The following is a 20,913-nucleotide window of genomic DNA, read 5'->3' on the forward strand; positions in this document are numbered from 1 at the left end:
TATAAATTAAAAGTATTCATTAAATAACTAAAAAATTAAATTATTTAGTTAATAATTTAATTGTTTATTTAAACAATAATTAATAAAATAATAAACTTACTATTTCGAAGTTGATCAACTTCAACTTTGATTGGAAGTTTTGGTGACACACGAAGAGCTGTTCTAATTTGATAGTACCTGTAATAATAATGATCAAATTTCGAATATATTTTCTACATTTTAATTTATATAATATTGAAAAAAATTATAACAGCAACATCAACAATTTATCAACAGTCTATATTGAAAAATAAAAAATATATTCTCACCCTCGTTGAAACAGATCAACATTGTAGAACTTGCATAGCTCGAGGGAAAACTCGAGGGTCGCCTGTAAATCGCTCATCGCTTCTTTGCAATTTTAAAACTACCCTTCTCTTTTTTTTTTTTTTCTCTCAAAAAAATTTTTAACTATTATTTGCTTATTAAATAAATATTTATTTTATGTCACTTTTATATATTAAAATTTTTTTTTTAATTAATTTATTATCCTATTTTTAAATTTTCCTATAATCACTCGTTTTGGCTTAAAATTTTATCATCATGACGATGACGTGAACGACTCGTTCTCCACGAGACATCCAGCCTTGTGTCCAGTAATTTTATCAGTCTTTCTCGTGATCCCTCCATCATGCGAATAAACCCTCATCGGTTATAATCGATTCTGCAAACCAATTATAAACAAAATCAAACAAAATAATGTCATAAAAATTTTAATATTCATATTATTTTCCTTTACAATAAATTGAATTGAATAAATTTTAAAAAATATATTTAAACTTCAATAGAATATATAAAATAAAATAAAAAATTTCAATTTTTCATTTCTTTTTTTATAAATTGACCCTTGTAGAATTTTTTTTTTCACTTTGGTTTATTTTTAACCTATAGAATTTTGCTTTTAGATAATTATAAACATAAAAATTTCAACTTTAATTCAAAAACATTTTCAATATAACGTCAGACCTTTTTTAAAATACATAAAAATCTTTTTGAAATAATTTTACAAAAATTGTATATATAGCCTTGGGGTAGTTTGTCTCGAGGACACTTAAATAATTCAAAAAAAAAAAATTCTCAAAAATCCTTCGTACAAAAAAAAAGCATGTGAATAAATAATCAAATAAAAAAAAATAGTATATTTTAGTAATGTTTATAATTAATTAATGAAATAATATTTAGAAAAAAAAAATATAAAGCTGATTAAAAAATGAATTAGGACAAGAAAAACAGTCGACCTAAAAAAGCCATCATCACCATTAAGTGAAAAAGAGAAAACAAGATGAAATGAAAAAATAAGAAAAAAAAAGAATTATATATTACTTTGAGCACTAATGACAAAACGAGTGGTGAGTAAAAGAGAGAGGCTGAGAGAGAGAGGATGAGGGAGAGAGAGTTGTTGAAAACGCAAAGAAGCATTTTTCGCGTAAAGTTAAACTTTTTTCGGTCTCTATTTGAATGCTTATAAAGTTTGTAACCAAAAGAGGAATACGATAGTAAAAGAGTATACACAAAATGTTTTGTAAGTATTTTCTAGTGACTTTAAGTGCACATGAACAAGGGTAGAGGGTGAAAATACATAAATATGTATATGTTTCTTTCTTAACTCCCCTTGGATTTTTCATTCTTTCAAGTACGTGACACAAAGCTCTTGATTATTATTATTTTTATTTTTATACTACCCCTTATTCTTTTTTTTTTTTTAAGCTCCCAATAAACCTCAACCACAAACGTTATTTTTTTTATTTTTACTGTGGGAATCAACGTGGCACATTTTGCCCTCGTTTGTCCCTTTTTTCTGCTGATGTTATATATATCAAAATATCAAAATTTATTTTTTATTTTTTGCTGGTTTGCCTTGTTTTCTTTGGGGGTGATTTTTTACTTGGCCACAAGAGTTTGACGTGAGAAAAATAAATTTTATAGTTATATTTTTCTTCTAATTTTTAAGTGATAGATAAATGAGTTTTTAATTGAAAAAAAAAAAAAATTAATAATTGCTTTTTTCGGTTATTTATGAAGGAATAAATTTGATATTTTTTGGTGTAAATATAGGGAGTATGTAATTTTGTTTGGTATATGAAAATATAGGGTGGCTTTTGAGTTGGTTTAAATGAAACGATTTCATATATGAGCAAAGGATAAAAAGGGGTGCAAGTTCGTATTTGGTCAGACGTCTAGACATTCATATCCGATCGGAAGTGAAAGTAAAAGTACAGACTCAATTTCATAACTTTATTCAAAATTTCATTGTAATATGACCTATAATTTTACAAACTTATTTTCATATAAATTTTTGAACAATAAATGTTATTTTTTATTTATAAAAAAATAATTTTAGTAGTTTAAAAAATTTTTGAAAAAAACTAGACGTTGTAAATTGCAAGTTTCGATTGTGTGAGTTTAATTTTGATCAGGTCATTTGATTTAATATTAAACAATTAAAAATATAATATAAATTTTCAATAAAACAATTGAATAATAATAAACATAAATCATTTAATTAAAAGTCTTTTTTCATTTGTTATTATTTAGATTAAAAAAATATTTATTTTCATACAGCTATAAATTGAAATATATTGTAACATTTACCAAAAAATAAAAAGATGAAATATTTTAAATAAAAAAAATCATATTATAAATTTGTAAAAAATTTTTAATTATTTAAAATTAATAATTTCAATAGTTACGTAAATTTTTATGAATTTAAATTTATTAAAAATGCCATTGTAATATAATTTATAATTTTATAATCAAACTTTTATATTTTTAATCAATAAATATTTTTATTTATTTATAAATTTTTTATATTAAAAAATAATTCAAGTTGTTCCAGAAGATTTTTATTCTACAACAAAAAACTATTAGCTTATTGAATTTATTTATTTAAATTTACAAAATTTATTATCCAACATGAAAAAAAATATAAGAAAAATATATACTGATAAATTTTATTATTCTATATAATTCAGTAACTCAATGACGATTCACTAGAGACACTCTCTCCAAGATATATCGTTTTGAAATAAAAAAAATAAAAGAAATTTAATACAGTTTGCTTTTGTACACTTTTATGTTGTTGAAGCAACGTGACGCATATATTCTGTGCAATATAAAAAACTACATAAATATATCTATATGTTTAAATAATAAAAATAATAATACATAGTTATAAAAAAAAAAAAAAAAATGATAGTAAACTCGAGGTGGACAGATAGGTACAGTCGTTAAATAGGTTATGAGACATTGTACAGATATATACTTGAAAATCTATATAGTAAAGAAAATTAAAAAAAAAATAAATAAATAAAAAAGAAAGAAAGGAAGAGAAGGAAAAAGCATCGAGGGAAGTAAAGTGAAATATATAGACATTGGTCTATTGTATTTTTTTCACTGCCTCAAGGCAAAACAGGAACTCTGGGGAACATTACGTTGCTATGTTACTGAAAAGCACTTGAGCAGAAAAGCTCACATCTATATATATTGATAAACACATAACACACACACGTACAAGACATTGGCCTGTTTAATTTACATCGATTGCCATATCTGTATAACTTGCAGATTGATAAGTCTATAAAAGAAAAAAAAAAAGAACATAAATTTTTGTTGATTTAGTAGTTTCAATAGGTCACTTGTATATTATGTAATATTAGTATTAAATTATAAAATTATAAAATTATAATTCAACAAGTTACTGGCAATTTTGAATTTTAGACACTGGAGAATTTATTTACGTTTGAATTTTTTTTTTTTTTTCGTTTAGTTTTGATATATTTAAATAGGTGTATGTATTATTTTTATTTTAAGAGCTTGAAAAGCTCTACAAAAAATATTTTATGAAAATGCTTTGGACAGTAGAAAGTCGGTCAAATCTTTGGCTATATTTTCAATATCTTATATTGCTTGAAAATAATAATAATTATTCTACTAAAAAAAATAATAATAATAAATATTATAAGTATTTTTTACATTAAAAATAGATTTATTATTATTTTTTATAAATTAATTTTGTATAATTTAAAAATTTACTGATTGATGAAATTTATTGGAAAAAAAAGTATTTATTTGTGACATTTAAATTTTCCGAGAGATTATTAATTAAATGGATTATAATTATAATTAAAAATTAATAATTAATAATTAATTGGAACTGTGATATTTAGTAGAAATTGAAAAAATTTATAAAATCATTTATTTTTTTAAATTACAAATTATTTTTTGTCAGTTTGTAAATTAAAATAATATACCTAATTTAAAAATTATCGGGAAATCTGATTTTGACAGATAATATTAACCTTTCAAAAAGGTCAAAGCTGTTATAATGAATTTTTTTTTTTTCCATTTAATAATTAAATTTATAATAAATAAAAAAAAAAAATGTCTAATGGTTTTTTTTTTTTGGAAAGATGAATAGATGAATTATCAACGAAATAAAAAGGTTACATTGAGATATTGAGTATACACTTGAAAATTAATATGGCATTATTATTTTCTCCATCTTTTTTAAATTCAAAAATATGTTTTTGTATACAAAAAGTGACCTAATTAACCTCAGCCACGATTTACGTAGCAACTGTGCTTCATTTTTTTTCATTTTTTTTCTACAAGATTTCTGGTAAATTGAAATGCAATCTTATAAAAAAAAAATAGCCGCAGGAAAAAGGCGTTATATCAAAAAATATTCTCTAAAAATACTTTTACCATAAATATAACAATTTTTATTTCACATAAAAATACGTGTAGATAAATTTTCATCATTTAAACTTTTTCGAAATTTATTTTTCTTATTTAGATATCCATATTTTTCAAATAAAATTCCAATTGAATCATTTGATGCTATTAAATATATCATTGTTAAATTTAATTTGGCTTATTCGCCGGAACTCTTGCAAGTATTCTCAGAAAAAAAAAAAAGCTTTATTATAGAGTTCATGCACCTCTGTAGTTTTAATATTGACTGGCTAATAAAATCGTCCAATCAAATAAATTGGATAGAAACTTTTTCGAAAATCAAATTCGAAATAAATGAAATTACTCGAAAATATTTTTTTTCATTGAATTTTGATGAGCATAAAATTATGAAAGTTCTATTTTTTTTTTTAAATTTCGAACTAAAAAATATAAAATTCATTATCTAAAAATTTTATAAAAGTTTTTTTTATTTTTTGTTTAATTATTATTATTCGAATCGAATCGATTTCTTTTTTTTTTTTTTTCTTTTTTTTGACGTTGATGGTTGTGCTTTTTATTTGAAAAAAAAATAAAAATTGCATCGTATCTAAGCGACGACTGGTATTTCCGCAAGAATAGATAGCTCGTTGCAGAATATTTACGTTTACTGTAAAATTTTTTCTCTCTGATTATCATCATCAACTTCCCCTTGAACGACCAATCATCCTATCAATTCATTCCCCATGGATAAATGCATCGATTTAACGACAGATATAATCTAGACGTTGTAAATTGCAAGTTCCGGTTGTGTGATTTTAATTTTGATCAGGTCATTTGATTTGATATTAAACAATTAAAAATATAATATAAATTTTCAATAAAACAATTGAATAATAATAAACATAAATCATTTAATTAAAAGTCTTTTTTCATTTGTTATTATTTAGATTAAAAAAATATTTATTTTCATACAGCTATAAATTGAAATAATTGATTGAATAATAATGAAAATATATTGTATTATTTATCAAAAAATAAAAAGATGAAATGTGTTAAATAAAAAAAATCATATTATAAAATTGTAAAAAATTTTTAATTATTTAAAATTAATAATTTCAATAGTTACGTGAATTTTTATGAATTTAAATTTATTAAAAATGCCATTGTAATATAATTTATAATTTTATAATCAAACTTTTATATTTTTAATCAATAAATATTTTTATTTATTTATAAATTTTTTATATTAAAAAATAATTCAAGTTGTTCTAGAAGATTTTTATTCTACAACAAAAAACTATTAGCTTATTGAATTTAATTATTTAAATTTATAAAATTTATTATCCAACATGAAAAAAAAATTCAGTAATTGAATGACGATTCGATTGGATAATAAATTCAAAACAAATTGATAAATTAAAACGTTTCAAGTTAGTAATTATTCATATCGAAAAAAAATTGTAAAAGAATAATTTAAAAAATTTAAAAACATGTAAATATAATCATTTCTTAAATAACATAAATTTCCATGTTAATAATTGACAATTTATTTGTTTTAAAAAAAATAAAAAAAGCATAAAAAGTTAAACTTAAATGAATATATAAATTTATTACAAAATGTAAAATTTAAATATTGAAATCATCCGTGGTTGTGAATATATTATACCGGAAGTAAGTTGTTTAAAATATACAAGGGTAAAATTTCTAGCTTTAATATATTAATCTATACCTATTTACACTCACAAATATACATGTATAAATAAAAAATAAAATACCCCGGGCGTTACCAAAAATTGCCAGAGAAAATATATCTTTTATTGTTTTTCTTTGAAAAAAAAAACTAACCAACTAAATAAATAACGTTAATAAAAAACAACAATTAAACCTCTATAAATTTACATTTAAATACATAAACAATAATATTAATTTAAACCAAATACCAAATTTCTTTTTTAATTTTAACGAGTTTTAAAAAAAACATCTTCATGACCCCACGACCTCGAAACGTAGTTTACCTTCTTCACATGACCCACAAAAATGATAAGAAAAAAAAAAAAAAAATTAAACCCTCTTTAAAAATTCTCCACATTTAAAATTTACTTTTGTTTTTTCTGTTAATAATGTGAATTAATTTAAAAATTAAATATAATCTAATTAGATAAAATTATAAATCATTTAATTTTTAATATTTATCTATTTGTTTATAATTTTTTTGTATATTTACCTTTTGTCCTTGATAAAATATCTGTGCAAAAATCATACGTTAAATTCAACTGCGTCGACGTAGTAATCCATCGTCAGGCGTGTCCTCCCTTCCAACAATTCACCCTCGTTTTAATATTTTTTATTTTTAATATTTTCCTCCACCGAAAGATTTTACAATTGGCTCTGCACCCCAACACACATACACATTATTATTTTATATATATTTATAATCTTTTTCTTCCTCAAACCTTTTTTTTTCTACTCGTCCTTTAGCACAACCACAATCTCACTATGATCACTTCAAGTTCCATAAATAATGAAGAAAAAAATTGATAATTTATTTATCATTTAACAATAATAATATTTTTTAATTTCCACTGTTACCTTGTTAATTAATCTGGCTTATTTTTAAATAAAATTTTAGAATATTGGTTGTATTGGAGCCTGGGGATGACACTGGGTCACGATTACAAACATCAAGTACTGTATACCCTTGGAAAAACCACGGGCAACTGATCTCACTTTACAATTGAGGTGTGTGTGCCAGAGGGCAAAATATTTTCGCGCCTGCTCCATACGATACTCACATTATATATTATTTTTTATTTTTTTCTCCCTTCTTTAATTCACCCTCGTCATCTGGGTTAAACTGATGGTGACGATGCTCTTAAGTCATCAATAAAAGATAAATAAAAAGCACAACCATCAAAAAAACGAAAAAGAAAATTATCGATTTTCCCAGAAATTATAACATGTCTATAGAAATTACATGATATTTATTTATTTTGTTTGATTTAAAACAAAAAAATACACTATATAACAAGATAAAACAAAATAAAATTGATAAAAAATTATATTCTTTTATATTTTTCATGTAAAACAGTGGTAAATCATTTTTTTTTTTTTAATTAAATCATTACCAAGTTAACCAAGTTCTTGGATTGATGGTAGTAATCATATCAATTTCATTTAAATCGAAACCTTTTGAGCTCATTCTTGGTAAAACATTTGTAATAATGTGTGAATAACCATGTCCTCCATATTCAATCTGACAAATGAAAAATAAAATAACAAAAGCTCAATTATAAAATAGAGATAAATATATTTACCAAACGATGTTTCGTATGAATATCATGACTCATGAGAATTTTATCAACTCCATTATCTTGTTTAATCCAATTAATTCTATCAAGTCTTTGTGCATCTGATGGCATATTTATTTTTTCATCAAGCTGATAAAATGAACATTCTGTACCGAATAAATCAAATTGTGTATAACATCCTAATTTAGCAAATTCTAAAAGTTGACATTTATCATCGATTGTTCCTGTTGTTTTTAAATGATGAAAATTATTTAAATTAATTATTGTTGGTATTATCATAATGTTGATTTATTAATGGTATATAATTACTGTCTAAATGTGACATGATTGCTTTATCAACATCTCCACCAGCTTCAGTATAAATTCTCATTATTTCGAATGGTGCTTGAGGATTTCTACCAGGATGGAAAGTCACTGGACATTTTAATTGCTGTTGAACTTTTGCTGTTGCACGTATTGCCTTTTTTTCAAAATCTATAATAAATTTTATTAATAATTTATATTTAAGCTATTGAGTTTTCATTTTTTTTTTTTTTACCTGTTATTGGCCAACTGCTTCCTACTTCACCAATGAATCCAGCTTTAACTGATGGATAATCAACACAACCTTTTGTCAGCTCAGTTATCATCAAATCATACATTTTTTCTTCAGTCATTTCGTGATTTATTTTATCCTGAGTTGCATCAACATAGTGACCTTGATAAATCCATCAATTTAAATAGCAAAAATTAACTTTATTATTAAAAGAAATAAAATTAATTTTACCTGTTCCTATGATAACATTTACACCAGTTTCTTCACTTATTTTTTTCATAAAAGGAATATTTCTTTTCAATCCATAATTTGAATTTTCAACAATTGTACCACCTCCATATTTTTTATATATTTTAACATCTTCCAAGACAGCTTTGTAAGTATCATCATCACAAAAATTAACATTGTATTTACTACTGTATCTAAAATAATTTAAATATTTATTAATATCTCATTTTTTTATAGCTTGATAATTAAAGATAAATCATCAAATTTACGTACGGATATTGCTTGATAAAACCAACATTATTCAGTTGTATTTTATGCTCAAAAATATTTGTCAGCTGACTCGGTGGTGGTACATAAAATGTACAAAAATCAAGAGCTAAATGTTCATGGGTCAATGTCTTTCCAAGCTCGTCAAGTTTCACTTTTCCTGTGACTAAAAATAATATAATTTTAATTATTATTTTAAAACCCAGCAATGCCATCATACTCACCAGTCTCAATTGACGCGTCCATTTTTATTATTTTTCAATAACAAAGTACTCTCTGATAATGTCTGAAAAGTTTACTTACCATTTATTGAAACTATACTATATTTTAATACATATATATTTTCTTTTCAATAAATAAAATTCATCAGTGTAAAAGCAGCTGAATTTCTTTTATCACAAACAACGTCATCCTATTTTTTTTTTCTTCCAAAGATATCAAGAAATATTTACAATTATCTTGAGTGCCATCAAGTAAAAATTAAAAAGATAAAATTTTCATAATTAATTTAACTGCTATTATCTTAAAATAAAATAAATAAAAATTGTTGTAAAAAATAAAAAAAATTCATATTTAAAATTTTTTTTACTCCAGAAATAATTAACTTTTGATTAAAATAAAAATTAAATAAAACTAATAAAATTAAGTAAAGTTTTTTAAATTTTTTTATATATATATCATTTTTTTTTATTCATAATAAATTATCTGAGTGTTGAGGGCTAAAAATTGAAACTCTGATTTATTTATTTTCGATTAAATAATCCATTTGATGAAGTTATATATTTATATATATTTTTAATTATTTTAATGCGCTACACTCGTTTTTTTTTTTTTATAATCATCGATCGTTATACATAGACATTATTTAAATCTTATTAATCTTTTTCACCTGTTGATTCACAAATTATTATGTATTAAACGATCGACGTAATCGAGTCCTCCGGCAATTGCACGAATAGTCTTTATTTTTTTCATTTAAATAACTTTATGTTTTCAATTTTATTGTTAACTGTTTTTTTCATTAATCATCGGGATACAATCCCCCCAATTCAACGATAGCATATCATGATAATAAGTGTAACAATAATACTACTGACAATAATTTACATTTACACAAGACTTGCTCATTTTTTTTTTCACTTATAAACTTATTTTTTGCGTTTAGTATTTTTTAAAATCACACTTTCATGCTCATTCATTTAATCAATATTAAATAATATCAACCCCCAGAGCTACTTCAACAAAATATGGTGTAAATTAAAATATTGAAAAATGCTCAAAGTTTGTAGAAAACATACAGAACACAACACACACAATGTACAAATTACAATAATGAGAAAAAATAAATGAAATAATTACGAGGAAAAAGCAAAAAAAAAAAAATTGATTATTTCAAACATACCAACAATTTTTTTTATCATAAAATTTCATAGCTAATTTTTTTGTGTTATTTATAAACACTTGATTATTTTATTTGAAATATTAATATTAATTATTTATGTTTATATTCTTTTTTCTCATTTTAAATTTTTGATTTTTTTTTAAATTTAAATGGAAAGTACGTTTAACGCTGGGTTGAGATACTTTTTTTTTTTAAAAAGAAAAAAAAAAAAAGAATTTACTATATATTTTATTACTGTATGATTTTGAATGTAATTGAAAAGCTTTTTTTTTTGTTGCTGGCGATTAGTTCAAGATATACGCCGACGTCGATGTCGCTGGCGATGATGTAGCCTGGAAGTTTGACGTCTAATTGAATTAAAACGATCAGCGAGTATGGTACTGCCCATTTGGCTAATTCGGAGCCTTCATAAACTATCATCACTGTCATCAGCATGTGTTTCAATGCTAACTGTTCTTGCTAAACCACCACTTGTTTCAGCAGTTATATCACCACTTGTTTCAGCATCTTGTTCGGTTAATAAATTTTGTGGTTTTTCTTCATGTCCTTCTAATTAATTTATATATATTTAATTTACATTTAATTATTCATTTGTATGATGCAAAAGAAGATGAACAAAATGAGACACTCGATAAAAAATTTCGTAACTATTGTAAATTCGAAAATTTACAAGTTAATTTCATAAAGAATAATGTAAAGAATTTCTTTCCAATGAAAAATAAGTGTCTCATTTTGTTATCCAGTTTTTAAAATTTATCATAGTAATTATTAATGATGATTACCTGATTGTGGAGATGGTGACTCTTCATCACTTTGTCCTGGACTTAGAATAGCTTCTTTAATTTGACTATTGACCCCTTTTGGATCCAAATCAGTTGCCCAACTAAAGTACATCAAAGCAAGATGTGTATTGCCTAATTTTTTATGTACCTTGAATAAAAAAAATACATGAAAAATTAAATTAAATTTCATGTAATACATGTAAAAAAAAAGATATTAAAATATTAAAAAAATAATTTACTTTTCCTATTGAATAATAGACTAGAGACTCTTTGGGTGCAATATTCATAAGTTCCTCAAATTCTTTGAGTGCTTCATTGTGTCGTCCAATTGATAAATTAATACTTGCACGATGAAATTTACAACGTGTATTATCAGCAGCATTTGTTATTGCAGCATTAAGTGTTCTTAATGCTTGATCAGTTTTTTTCAACTGATGTTGTACAAGACCAATATGACACATGATAGTTGAATGATGTGGATTAATTTGATGTGCTCTTTTAAAATGTAATTCAGCAAGGCTATATTGTTCTTGTTTTGAAAATACACTACCAAGACCAAACCATGCATTATAATGTCGTGGATCTAATCTAATTGCATTACGATATGCTGTTATTGCTTTATCTAATTCTTCAGTTAAAACATATTCATGTCCAAGTAGAGTATATGCATAATGAAAACTTGGATCAACTTGTATTGCACGTTGAAAAAATTTAATAGCTGTTTCATGTTCAGTTTGAGCTGAAAATAAATTACCAGTTGCACACCATGATGCTGGTGAATGACGATCTTCAGCTACAAGTTCATGTGCAAGTGTTGATAACTGTACCTCAGCTGATAAATGCCATAATACTGTACTATACATTTCCATTAAATCAATTCTTTGTGGTTCAAGTTGTCGTACTTCAGAAAAATAATAAGCTGATTTTTTATAATCATTCATTTCAAAATGTGATTTAGCAAGCATTGATAATACCCAACCAGTATTATAATGATGAGCTGGTAATGCACTTAATATTTCAACAGCTTGATTACAATTATATTGACTTAAATGTTGATAAGCCATACCTAAATCACGTAATAGGGACATTAAACCTTCAGCACATTGTTTTTGTACAATTAACGCACAATGATTAACATTTGTTTGGCTATTTAATGTATTATTTGTTGCTGTTAACATTTTTTCAGATGTTATTGTTTCATTTTTTTCTTTATCAACAACAACAACATTACGATTTTTTTCATTTAAATCATTATTAAAATTTGTTTTATTATTTAAATTAGTCTTTGATAAACGATTTCCTTTGGTTTTTCTTGATGGTGATTTTGGAGTTGCAAATTTATTTCTGTTTGGTGATTTATTATTTTCTTTAACTGAATAACTGTGACTAAATAAACGTGATGAACGTCTTACATTTGGTCCTTGTAATGTTGGTGGTGGTGGTGTTGGTGTTGTTGGTGTTACTGTTACAATATTTGCTGTATTACTTGTATTACCAGATTGTGAAAATACTGGTTTACCTTGTTGTAATGGTGTATCTTTACGTGATATTAATTGCTAAAAAGAGAAAAATAATTAACGAAAATTCATAAAATTGTAATTTGACTTTTTTAACAAGGTAATTTTAATTTTTGTGATTTATAATTACCCCCACATGGGCACGCACTCGTTTGGCTAAACTTTTTTGATCATTTGCTTCTGTAAGTGTAACATGTGATGATAAATTATTTTGTTCTGGTGTATTATTGTCCAATGGAAGAATTCCAAAACTTGGTGTTAATGGACTAAATGAATTACTCAGCATACTACGATATCTTGATGTTTTAACACGTGGTGATATCGTTGGTGGATTACTGTAATTAAGTGGTACTGGTTGTGGACTATCATCAATTCCCGAATATAATCTAATACCTGGTGGTATTGTATGAACAATAATATTTTGAGCAGGTGTTCTGCAAACAAATACAAAACAAAATGTAAAATATTTATCTAAAAACTATTTATGTAAATTCATTATTTATTATTGGCAATTAATTAATCAACTTACACATTACTATTTGGTGTTGAAATAATATTTGTTGTTGTTGTATTAAACACTGTTACATCAGGCTCACTTACGTAATTTAATTGATGTGTACCATGACACATTGCAAAATTATCAAGTTTATCTAATTGAAATATTTTAACTGGATCAATTTTTTCTCCAACATTACATAATTCTTCAAATGAATGCCATAAAAATGGATTTAATTTTAATGCAAGTTTATGTGCTTCATTTGCTTTTGATGTTCTCATCATTTTATAATATATTTTAGCAATTATTTGTAATGAAAAACATGCTTGATCACCAAATTGTGTTACAATATCTTCAAGATTTTTAAGCTGTTTATAATAACCACCAACAATTGCAGCTTCAGCTTCAGCATATTTTTCTAAATCATAGCAACATTTTGCTAATAAAAAACGACACTGTGATGTACCAGGTGCTTTTTTTGATAATAAACCATGAGCTTGACGAATTCTTCCAGAACGATAATAACAAGTTGCCAATAAAAATAAAGTATCCTCATTATCAACTGCAATATTTAAACATCAATCAATAAATCCATCATTTATCTAAAATAATTTTCATTTTGCTACTCTCAATAATTATCCTTACCTTCTGCAAATAATCTTTCAGCTAGAAATATTGCATCTGCATATGCATAATGATTCAAACAATGCCATATGGCAGCCTAAGAAAAAACAAAAACAACAACAAATTAATTGTTGAACATAAATAATAGATAAAAAAAACTAACATGTCTCGTTAAAAAAAATATTGTACCACTTGTATGTCTACTCAATGACAATTAAAATTAAAATAAAAGTTTAATTTTTAGCAAAAATGTATTAATACTATCATTAACAATTTCTACAAAGTAATAATTCATAATAGAAGGACAAATTGTTTTATTTTTAAAGCTATTTATTGTCAAATTAATTTTTTATTTATTTTTTTTTGGCTAGATGTGAGTTGTATGTGTATATGTGTATTATTTTTAAAGACAACTATTGATTTTTAATGTTGTATATTTTAAGGAAAAATAGTAAATAAAAATGAGCAAAATTTAGATGCTTGATGAATTTCGATACGCAGAGTAATGATTCACTTGTAATCTAAATATACATATATATATTTGTAATAAATAATGGAATATTGCACTCATTCTATCACTCTCATACTGGCTAAATGTCGTCTCTATAATTCATTGATCCGTTGATGCACTTATTGCTTACCTGAACTGGCTCTTGAACAATCATTTTAATTCACAATATAATTTAAATAACATTAATTGTTTTAAATGATTTATATGTATTTTTAACTATCACAGTCTTTGTTGTTTTTTTAATAATATATAGTTTATGTTATGAGACAAATAACTGTGTTTCATGAGGCTATTTTTTTATACAAGAGTCCATCTTTGCTCTGTTCTTTTGAAGTGAACAACTGACTGCTTTTTTTTTTTTTTTTGCTCTCTCAATTATTTACCAACCAAATTATTTGTTTTTATCGTTTCCCTATGTTCAAGTTAATAGGGATATTTTTTTCGATGGAATTGTCGATTTCTATAATTTTTTTCTACTGTTTGACAGATGATAAAGGAGGAATTTGTTTTATCTTTGTTTTAAATTTAAACAATTTTTTTTGTTTCGTTTATTGTACTTGCGCAAAAAGAGCGGATTGTTTTCATTGATTGTTCGGGATAAACAGTGGCAGGTTGTTATCAGTTGCAATCAGTCGAGTTTTTAATTAATTTTTTTAAATAAATTTTATTCAATTTAAAAATATTTTTGTTACTTTTTTTTATAGATGAATTTGTTGGCTAATTATTCGCAGTGATTAAGAGTTTATTTATGTGTAATAATTTAATATTTTTAATTGATTTAAAAATTAACTTTTATTTTTTAATTAAGCAGAATACATGAGTAAGAAAATTTATAATTTTTTTTAATTGATTACATTAATATTTAATTGATGAAAAATATAATTTTTTAAACATCGAAAAATAAAAATTACAAGTGAGTTTAGTGTGTTTGTGTTTATTAATTTTCATTTTAAATTTTTGAATAATATATTAGCTTACAATTATTTTTAAAGCTTATTTTTTTTTTTAATATTAATTATTAAATTTTATCATGACATATGATTTATAGTATTCCCAATTGTACATGTAACTTTCATCATCTAATATATTTTCTAATTCAATTTTTTTTTCGGTTAAATTGATATTTAATTCAACACATTTATCTGATTTTTGATTATCAATACATTTGTCAAACATCATAAATCCAATGATAATAAATTCACGATGAATTTTCATAGTTTTTTCAATACAGCCATTAATTGATATTTCGAAATTATTAGTTTTTTTTTCTATTGTGTTTTTAATATCAGTGAATATATTTTTTTCTGGTTTGTGATTATCTAAACAATTTAGACGTGTTTTAATATTATCATTATTATTTAAACAATTTTTAAATGACGTGATATTTTTTGCCTGAAAAGAAAAAATAATTGAATTTAAATTTCTAATTTATAAATAAATAAATTTATTTTTTTTTATAAAATTTACCAGTATAGCTGATGAATAAAATTTTTCAAAGTTTAAACTTTCATTTTTAAAGCATCCAGAAATTGCATGAAGACTTTTATTTTTTAATTTATCAATATAATTTATTGACGTATTCAAACAACAATTATAATTTTTACCATTAATTTTCATGTCATTGACGACGTTATTGTAGCTAGAAATAGCTTTTGACATGATGATTTTTATGATATCAGCTTGTTTTGTCTCCAGACTTTTCAAAATAATATTCCAGGCATTGTACAAGCTTGTAAAATTTTTAGCATTTAAAATATCATACTTATTCTAAAAATATAAAAATAAATTAATAAATAATATTTTTAATAATTAGACAATTAGGTATATTTATAAATTTAAAAAAAAATTACCAAATTTGTTGAAGTTATAATATTATTTTTAGCAGTTTCATTTTTTAAACAAATTTTTGCTTTGATTATTTCACGAGCCACTGTTTCATTTGTGCTCGCCTCTATATTTTTTATACACTCATTTATTGATGATACAAAAATATTGTTGTTAATTTTAATCAATGACATTATACTTTCATACTCTTGAGCAATTTTTAAATTTTTATTTGGCATCTGGCTATCAATACAATCAAGTGTTTTATAATAACTGAATAATAATTGGAAGCAATTTGAAAAAATTGACTTTGTTTCTTTAGACTATAATCGAAAAAATATAAATAATTATTTAAAAAAAATTGCAATTAATTAATTAAATACTTAACCCAAAGTTTTGAATCCAAATTTTTTGTAAATTCTTGGGTTTGATTTCTCAAACATTGACTGATATTATGCATCGCTGATATGAAAGATTTAGTGACAATATTTCTTGAATTTTCAAAACACATTGTTGAATTATAATCGTAAGATTTTGAATGAGTACTTATATCATTGTAAATTTTCATTGTTGATAAATAGGATTTATGGATATTTAGCCAATGTTTTGATGTTGTTAATGATGCGTTTTCTTTTTGATAATTTAAATAACTAGTTATGTTTGAAAAATTATTACTGTATCCATTGATCTATATTTATAAATTTTAATTTATTTAAATAATATATGGACTAGACAATTGGGCATGTAATCTTTAAATAAAATATTATAATTATTACTTACCTTGTGTAAAATTACGAAAATAATACAAAAACCAAATACAGTTTTTATTTTAAAAATCATTTTTTTTAAATTATAAATTGTGATCACTCGAGAAGTTTAGATTTACTTATCACAAGATGTTAATAAAATCTCAGTATTTATATCATTTTTTTTTCAGGTCATTATGACGTATTTAAAAAAATAAATTTTTGTTAGATGATTTTATTTACAAAAGATTAGTTTTTAACAATTTTATATCTTTTTATTTTTTTGAAAAATAAATAGTGATTATATTTTTGCGTCGTGATTTTGATAAAAATAAAAGATAAATGAATAAAAGCGTAAATTTTTTTTGATTTATTAGTATATTATTTGAAAAAAAAGGATTAACTTTTATGACAACTTGGAATAAAATAAAAATATGAGATAAATGAATATAAAAGCGTATTTTTTTTGAATTTATTGATATATTATTTTTTAGAAGAAGGATTAATTTTTTTTTGTAACTTGGAATAAAATAAAAATTTAATTTTATCATGAATGAATATATATTATTTTTTAAATAATTTAAATTCATTATTTAAATTAAAAAAAAAAATTTAATAATTTTAACTTCATAAACTGTTAATATTGAGATGAAGAAAAAAATATTTTAAAAATTATTTCTCAATTATTTACATTGATATCATATGTACACAAAAAAAATTTGTTTTTTAAAAATTTTTTAAAGAACAAATAATGATTAGAGACGTCTCAATCTATATAAAAAATAAAATAAAATAATAAAATAACAGATTTTATTATAATTTTTTTTCATTATTTTAATATAAACAATTTCACAATTTTTGATATATTTTTAATAAACAATTTCCTCGTTAAAAGTATCCCTCAAAAATAATAATAAAAAAATAAATTTTTTCAATGAAAAATAAATACAATTTATTGTTATTGAAATAACAATTTGTCAACGAAGAATAGTTTGTAAAGTTAAACATATATACACTACCCACTTGTGTAAGTAAATTTCCATAGCTATAATTACATTCATAGAATGTAAAGAAACAAGTATCAAATCAAATATGCACCCTGTTTTATTTCCCTCACTATTCCACGAATAAACGACAACAAAATAAAAGGTTGTTATCAAAAAAAAAAAAAAATATATATATATAATTACTCAATTAACTTATACAAAACGACATAAGTATTTTTTCCCAGTATTTTATATAGCCATTGACATTTTCATGAGTAAAAACATCTGCATGAAAAACGCATAGACAAGTAGATGATAAAAAATCCACTTGTTATTTTTTTTTCTCCCCATTTACAACAAGTACAATATAAATTTCCGTGGATCATAAAAGACAATGACTATTCTCGAGTACAGTTTTTATTCTCTTCAATATTTTGGTGTTTGGCAACCGATAAATTGGACACCAGGATGGAAAACTCGTTTTTATTTAATTTATACAATTTTTATAATTTATTTAGTTTATTCATTTACTGTATTTGAATTTATCGATTTATTTGTTGCTACTGATAACATTCAAGATTTTACAAATAATTTATTTATGCTATTATCATTTGTAAGTCTTTGTGGTAAAATTATGATTGTTTTTATAAAAAGAAAAGAAATAATTCAAGTTGTTCGAGCTTTTCAATGTGATCCATATAGAGCTCAAAATATTGAAGAAAAAATTATAGAAAAAAAATTTTTTCGTACTATTCGGTAATATGTATAATTATTGTAAATAATATATTTAATTTTTTATTTTTATTAATAATTATTTAGCGATTTTTGGTTAAGATATTTTACACTTTTTTATGCAGTTATCACAGAAATAACAGTTACATATATGACGATTGCTGGAGCTATGCAATTTTCAAAGTCAAATGGTGTTTTACCTTATAAAGCTTGGATTCCATATAATTATTCAACTCGTAAAATTTATTTAACAACATATGGACAACAATTAATCAGTGTATGGATCACTGCAAATATTGACATTGGTTTGTTGTTACGATTTTTAATAATAAATTAACTTGGAATGTTGAAATAAATATGAAAATGAAAAATTGTTAATTAATATTTATTATTTGTATTTTAACATTTAATTTGTTTAGAAATATTTATTAAACATTCCAAGATGATAAAAATAATGCAAATTTAATTTTTAATTTTTTAAATTTGATGGTTTTTTTTTCTAGCTTTGTATAGAAATATTTATTGAATTATTTTTTTCTGTGGATTAATTTTGTTTTTTAATATTTTATTTAGGTTTTGATACAATTATTCCGGGATTTATTATGTTGATGTGCATGCAGTGTAATATTATGAAACATCGTTTTCGTGTGGCAATTGATAAACTTGAAAAATATCGATCTTTGAATATTGATAATTTTGATAATTATAATGATGAAGATTTTAAACGTTTGGATGAAAAACTACTGTCAGAATGTATTCGTTATCATCTTGCAATTTTTGAGTTAAATTATATTGGCTTTTTTAAAAATAATTACTGCAACTTTTTTACGAAATAATTTTGGCAATTTTTGTTTATGAAAATATCAGTAAATAATAGTTTTTTTTTTTTCCTGAATCTGAGCTTTTTTTTATCACGTTGAATATGTTGAAAAAAAATTATATAAATTTTTATTTTATTTTTCTATTATAAAAAGAATAGTTGTCATCCATTATTGTGTGAGAGAGAGATAGATAGAATATTTTTTTAAAAAAAAAAATAAAAAAAGGTATATTTGATGTTTAAGGCAAGTATTTCCTGGCGTAGACCAAGTGCGTAGTTCACATGGTCTATGCTAGATTATATTTGCCCCATACAACTTAGTAAATATGAACAGTCTTCATTATATAGGAGTAATAATCAGAGATTATTATAGTTTAATTCTATCACGTTGATAATTGTCAGGTGTTATATTTGAACCCAAGACCACAAGCATCGTAGGCAGGGTTCTTGTCAACTTAACCATCTGCTCACTCGATGAACTATGAAAAATAATCAAACTTTATTACTGATTTGAAAGAAAATTCAATTTAAATTTAAATTATTCATATTATGTCATTGCATTAACTAAAAAACAAAGCATATCTTAAAATACATTTAAATTACTTTTTTTTAATTAAAATAATTATCAATTGAAAAAATAAAATATTTTTTTTATAATATTAATTATATATTAATTTTTTTTATATATTAATTTATTAAATATTAATTTTTTTGTTAGTCAAATAAATCAAAGTTATTTATTTTTTTTCGATTTGAATTTTTAAAAGAATTTTTATAAGCAGATAAAGATTCAGGAAAAAAAACAATTAATGGTATTTTTATCAACGAAATCAATTGTTTAATTTTTAATTCCGCTTGGTCACAACAACTTATTTTATTTATTTATTTCAGTATGGCAGATAAAATAAATTCAATTTTCACAAGTGTAATATTTCTCCAGTACTCAGCAAGTTCAATAATCATATGTACAAGTATTTATTTGATATCACAAATGCCATTATTTACTGTTGAATTTGCAGCATTAGCTATGTATTTAATCTGCATGCTTATTCAAATTTTTTTACTATGTATAACTGGTAATGAAGCAACACTAGAATGTTCAAGTTTAGCTAGTGAAATATACAAAACAAATTGGCTAGTACTGAGTAAACGTACGAAAAGTTATCTTATTTTGATGATGATTCGTACGAGAAAACCCATTGTCTTTACAAGTGGACATATTATAACACTATCATTGGATTCATTTAAAAGTGTTAGTATAATATTATTTTTATTTTCTAGATAATTTATTCAATTTTACAATATTACATAATTATAATACTTTTTTATTAATTATTTTAAGAACAGCTTTTAAAGATGTCTTATTCGGCTTACAATTTATTGCAGCAGTCAGCAAATTAAATATTGATTTATAATTTATTT

At 23.2% G+C, this 20,913-nt stretch overlaps 4 protein-coding genes across 6 annotated transcripts; 2 read left to right on the forward strand and 2 right to left on the reverse strand.

The window, feature by feature from the left end:
- Positions 1–422: 422 nt before the first annotated feature.
- Positions 423–9,430, reverse strand: LOC122860457 (phosphotriesterase-related protein). The gene is made up of 8 exons (XM_044164277.1): positions 9,276–9,430; positions 9,058–9,217; positions 8,788–8,978; positions 8,560–8,718; positions 8,331–8,495; positions 8,028–8,245; positions 6,938–7,966; positions 423–703 (listed from the first exon to the last, which is right to left on the reverse strand). The coding sequence occupies exons 1-7, from the start codon at positions 9,295–9,297 to the stop codon at positions 7,835–7,837; spliced, it is 1,047 nt and encodes a 348-aa protein (XP_044020212.1). The 5' UTR covers positions 9,298–9,430; the 3' UTR covers positions 423–703; positions 6,938–7,834.
- A 663-nt stretch (positions 9,431–10,093) lies between these two features.
- On the reverse strand, positions 10,094–14,722 carry LOC122860458 (cell division cycle protein 27 homolog). 3 transcript variants are annotated; one of them, XM_044164278.1, is made up of 7 exons: positions 14,514–14,722; positions 13,894–13,969; positions 13,282–13,810; positions 12,883–13,186; positions 11,475–12,791; positions 11,236–11,383; positions 10,094–11,002 (listed from the first exon to the last, which is right to left on the reverse strand). In XM_044164278.1, the coding sequence occupies exons 1-7, from the start codon at positions 14,535–14,537 to the stop codon at positions 10,860–10,862; spliced, it is 2,541 nt and encodes an 846-aa protein (XP_044020213.1). In that variant the 5' UTR covers positions 14,538–14,722; the 3' UTR covers positions 10,094–10,859. The 3 variants fall into 3 exon arrangements, with proteins under 3 accessions (XP_044020213.1, XP_044020215.1, XP_044020216.1); XM_044164280.1 differs by having other exon boundaries at positions 10,094–10,999; positions 14,514–14,711; XM_044164281.1 differs by having other exon boundaries at positions 10,559–11,002; positions 12,901–13,186; positions 14,514–14,711.
- A 3,611-nt stretch (positions 14,723–18,333) lies between these two features.
- LOC122847721 lies at positions 18,334–19,507 on the forward strand. Its single transcript, XM_044145556.1, has 3 exons — positions 18,334–18,695; positions 18,759–18,976; positions 19,389–19,507. Exons 1-3 carry the CDS (start codon positions 18,334–18,336, stop codon positions 19,505–19,507), a joined length of 699 nt encoding a protein of 232 aa, XP_044001491.1.
- LOC122847722 (odorant receptor 4-like) lies at positions 18,744–20,892 on the forward strand. Its single transcript, XM_044145571.1, has 3 exons — positions 18,744–18,976; positions 20,383–20,743; positions 20,839–20,892. The coding sequence occupies exons 2-3, from the start codon at positions 20,384–20,386 to the stop codon at positions 20,890–20,892; spliced, it is 414 nt and encodes a 137-aa protein (XP_044001506.1). The 5' UTR covers positions 18,744–18,976; position 20,383.
- Positions 20,893–20,913: the final 21 nt, after the last annotated feature.

The sequence above is a fragment of the Aphidius gifuensis genome, linkage group LG1, assembly GCF_014905175.1.
Source record: "Aphidius gifuensis isolate YNYX2018 linkage group LG1, ASM1490517v1, whole genome shotgun sequence".
In the NCBI taxonomy this organism is placed as follows: domain Eukaryota; kingdom Metazoa; phylum Arthropoda; class Insecta; order Hymenoptera; family Braconidae; genus Aphidius; species Aphidius gifuensis.

What these genes read in the sequence shown, in the direction of transcription:
- LOC122847722 (XM_044145571.1), top strand. Translation starts at nt 20,384, where the DNA reads ATGGCAGATAAAATAAATTCAATTTTCACAAGTGTAATATTTCTCCAG. An exon ending in CATTGGATTCATTTAAAAGT is followed by an intron (nt 20,744 to 20,838) that starts GTTAGTATAATA and finishes TTTTAAGAACAG; the next exon opens with CTTTTAAAGATGTCTTATTC.
- LOC122860457 (XM_044164277.1), bottom strand. Translation starts at nt 9,297, where the DNA reads ATGGACGCGTCAATTGAGACTG. An exon ending in GGTTTTATCAAGCAATATCC is followed by an intron (nt 8,979 to 9,057) that starts GTACGTAAATTT and finishes AAATTATTTTAG; the next exon opens with ATACAGTAGTAAATACAATG. An exon ending in TTCATACGAAACATCGTTTG is followed by an intron (nt 7,967 to 8,027) that starts GTAAATATATTT and finishes TTCATTTGTCAG; the next exon opens with ATTGAATATGGAGGACATGG.
- LOC122847721 (XM_044145556.1), top strand. Translation starts at nt 18,334, where the DNA reads ATGACTATTCTCGAGTACAGTTTTTATTCTCTTCAATATTTTGGTGTT. An exon ending in AAATTTTTTCGTACTATTCG is followed by an intron (nt 18,696 to 18,758) that starts GTAATATGTATA and finishes ATAATTATTTAG; the next exon opens with CGATTTTTGGTTAAGATATT. An exon ending in CACTGCAAATATTGACATTG is followed by an intron (nt 18,977 to 19,388) that starts GTTTGTTGTTAC and finishes ATAATGATGAAG; the next exon opens with ATTTTAAACGTTTGGATGAA.
- LOC122860458 (XM_044164278.1), bottom strand. Translation starts at nt 14,537, where the DNA reads ATGATTGTTCAAGAGCCAGTTCAG. An exon ending in TGAAAGATTATTTGCAGAAG is followed by an intron (nt 13,811 to 13,893) that starts GTAAGGATAATT and finishes TAAATATTGCAG; the next exon opens with TTGATAATGAGGATACTTTA. An exon ending in TCTATTATTCAATAGGAAAA is followed by an intron (nt 11,384 to 11,474) that starts GTAAATTATTTT and finishes TTTTTATTCAAG; the next exon opens with GTACATAAAAAATTAGGCAA.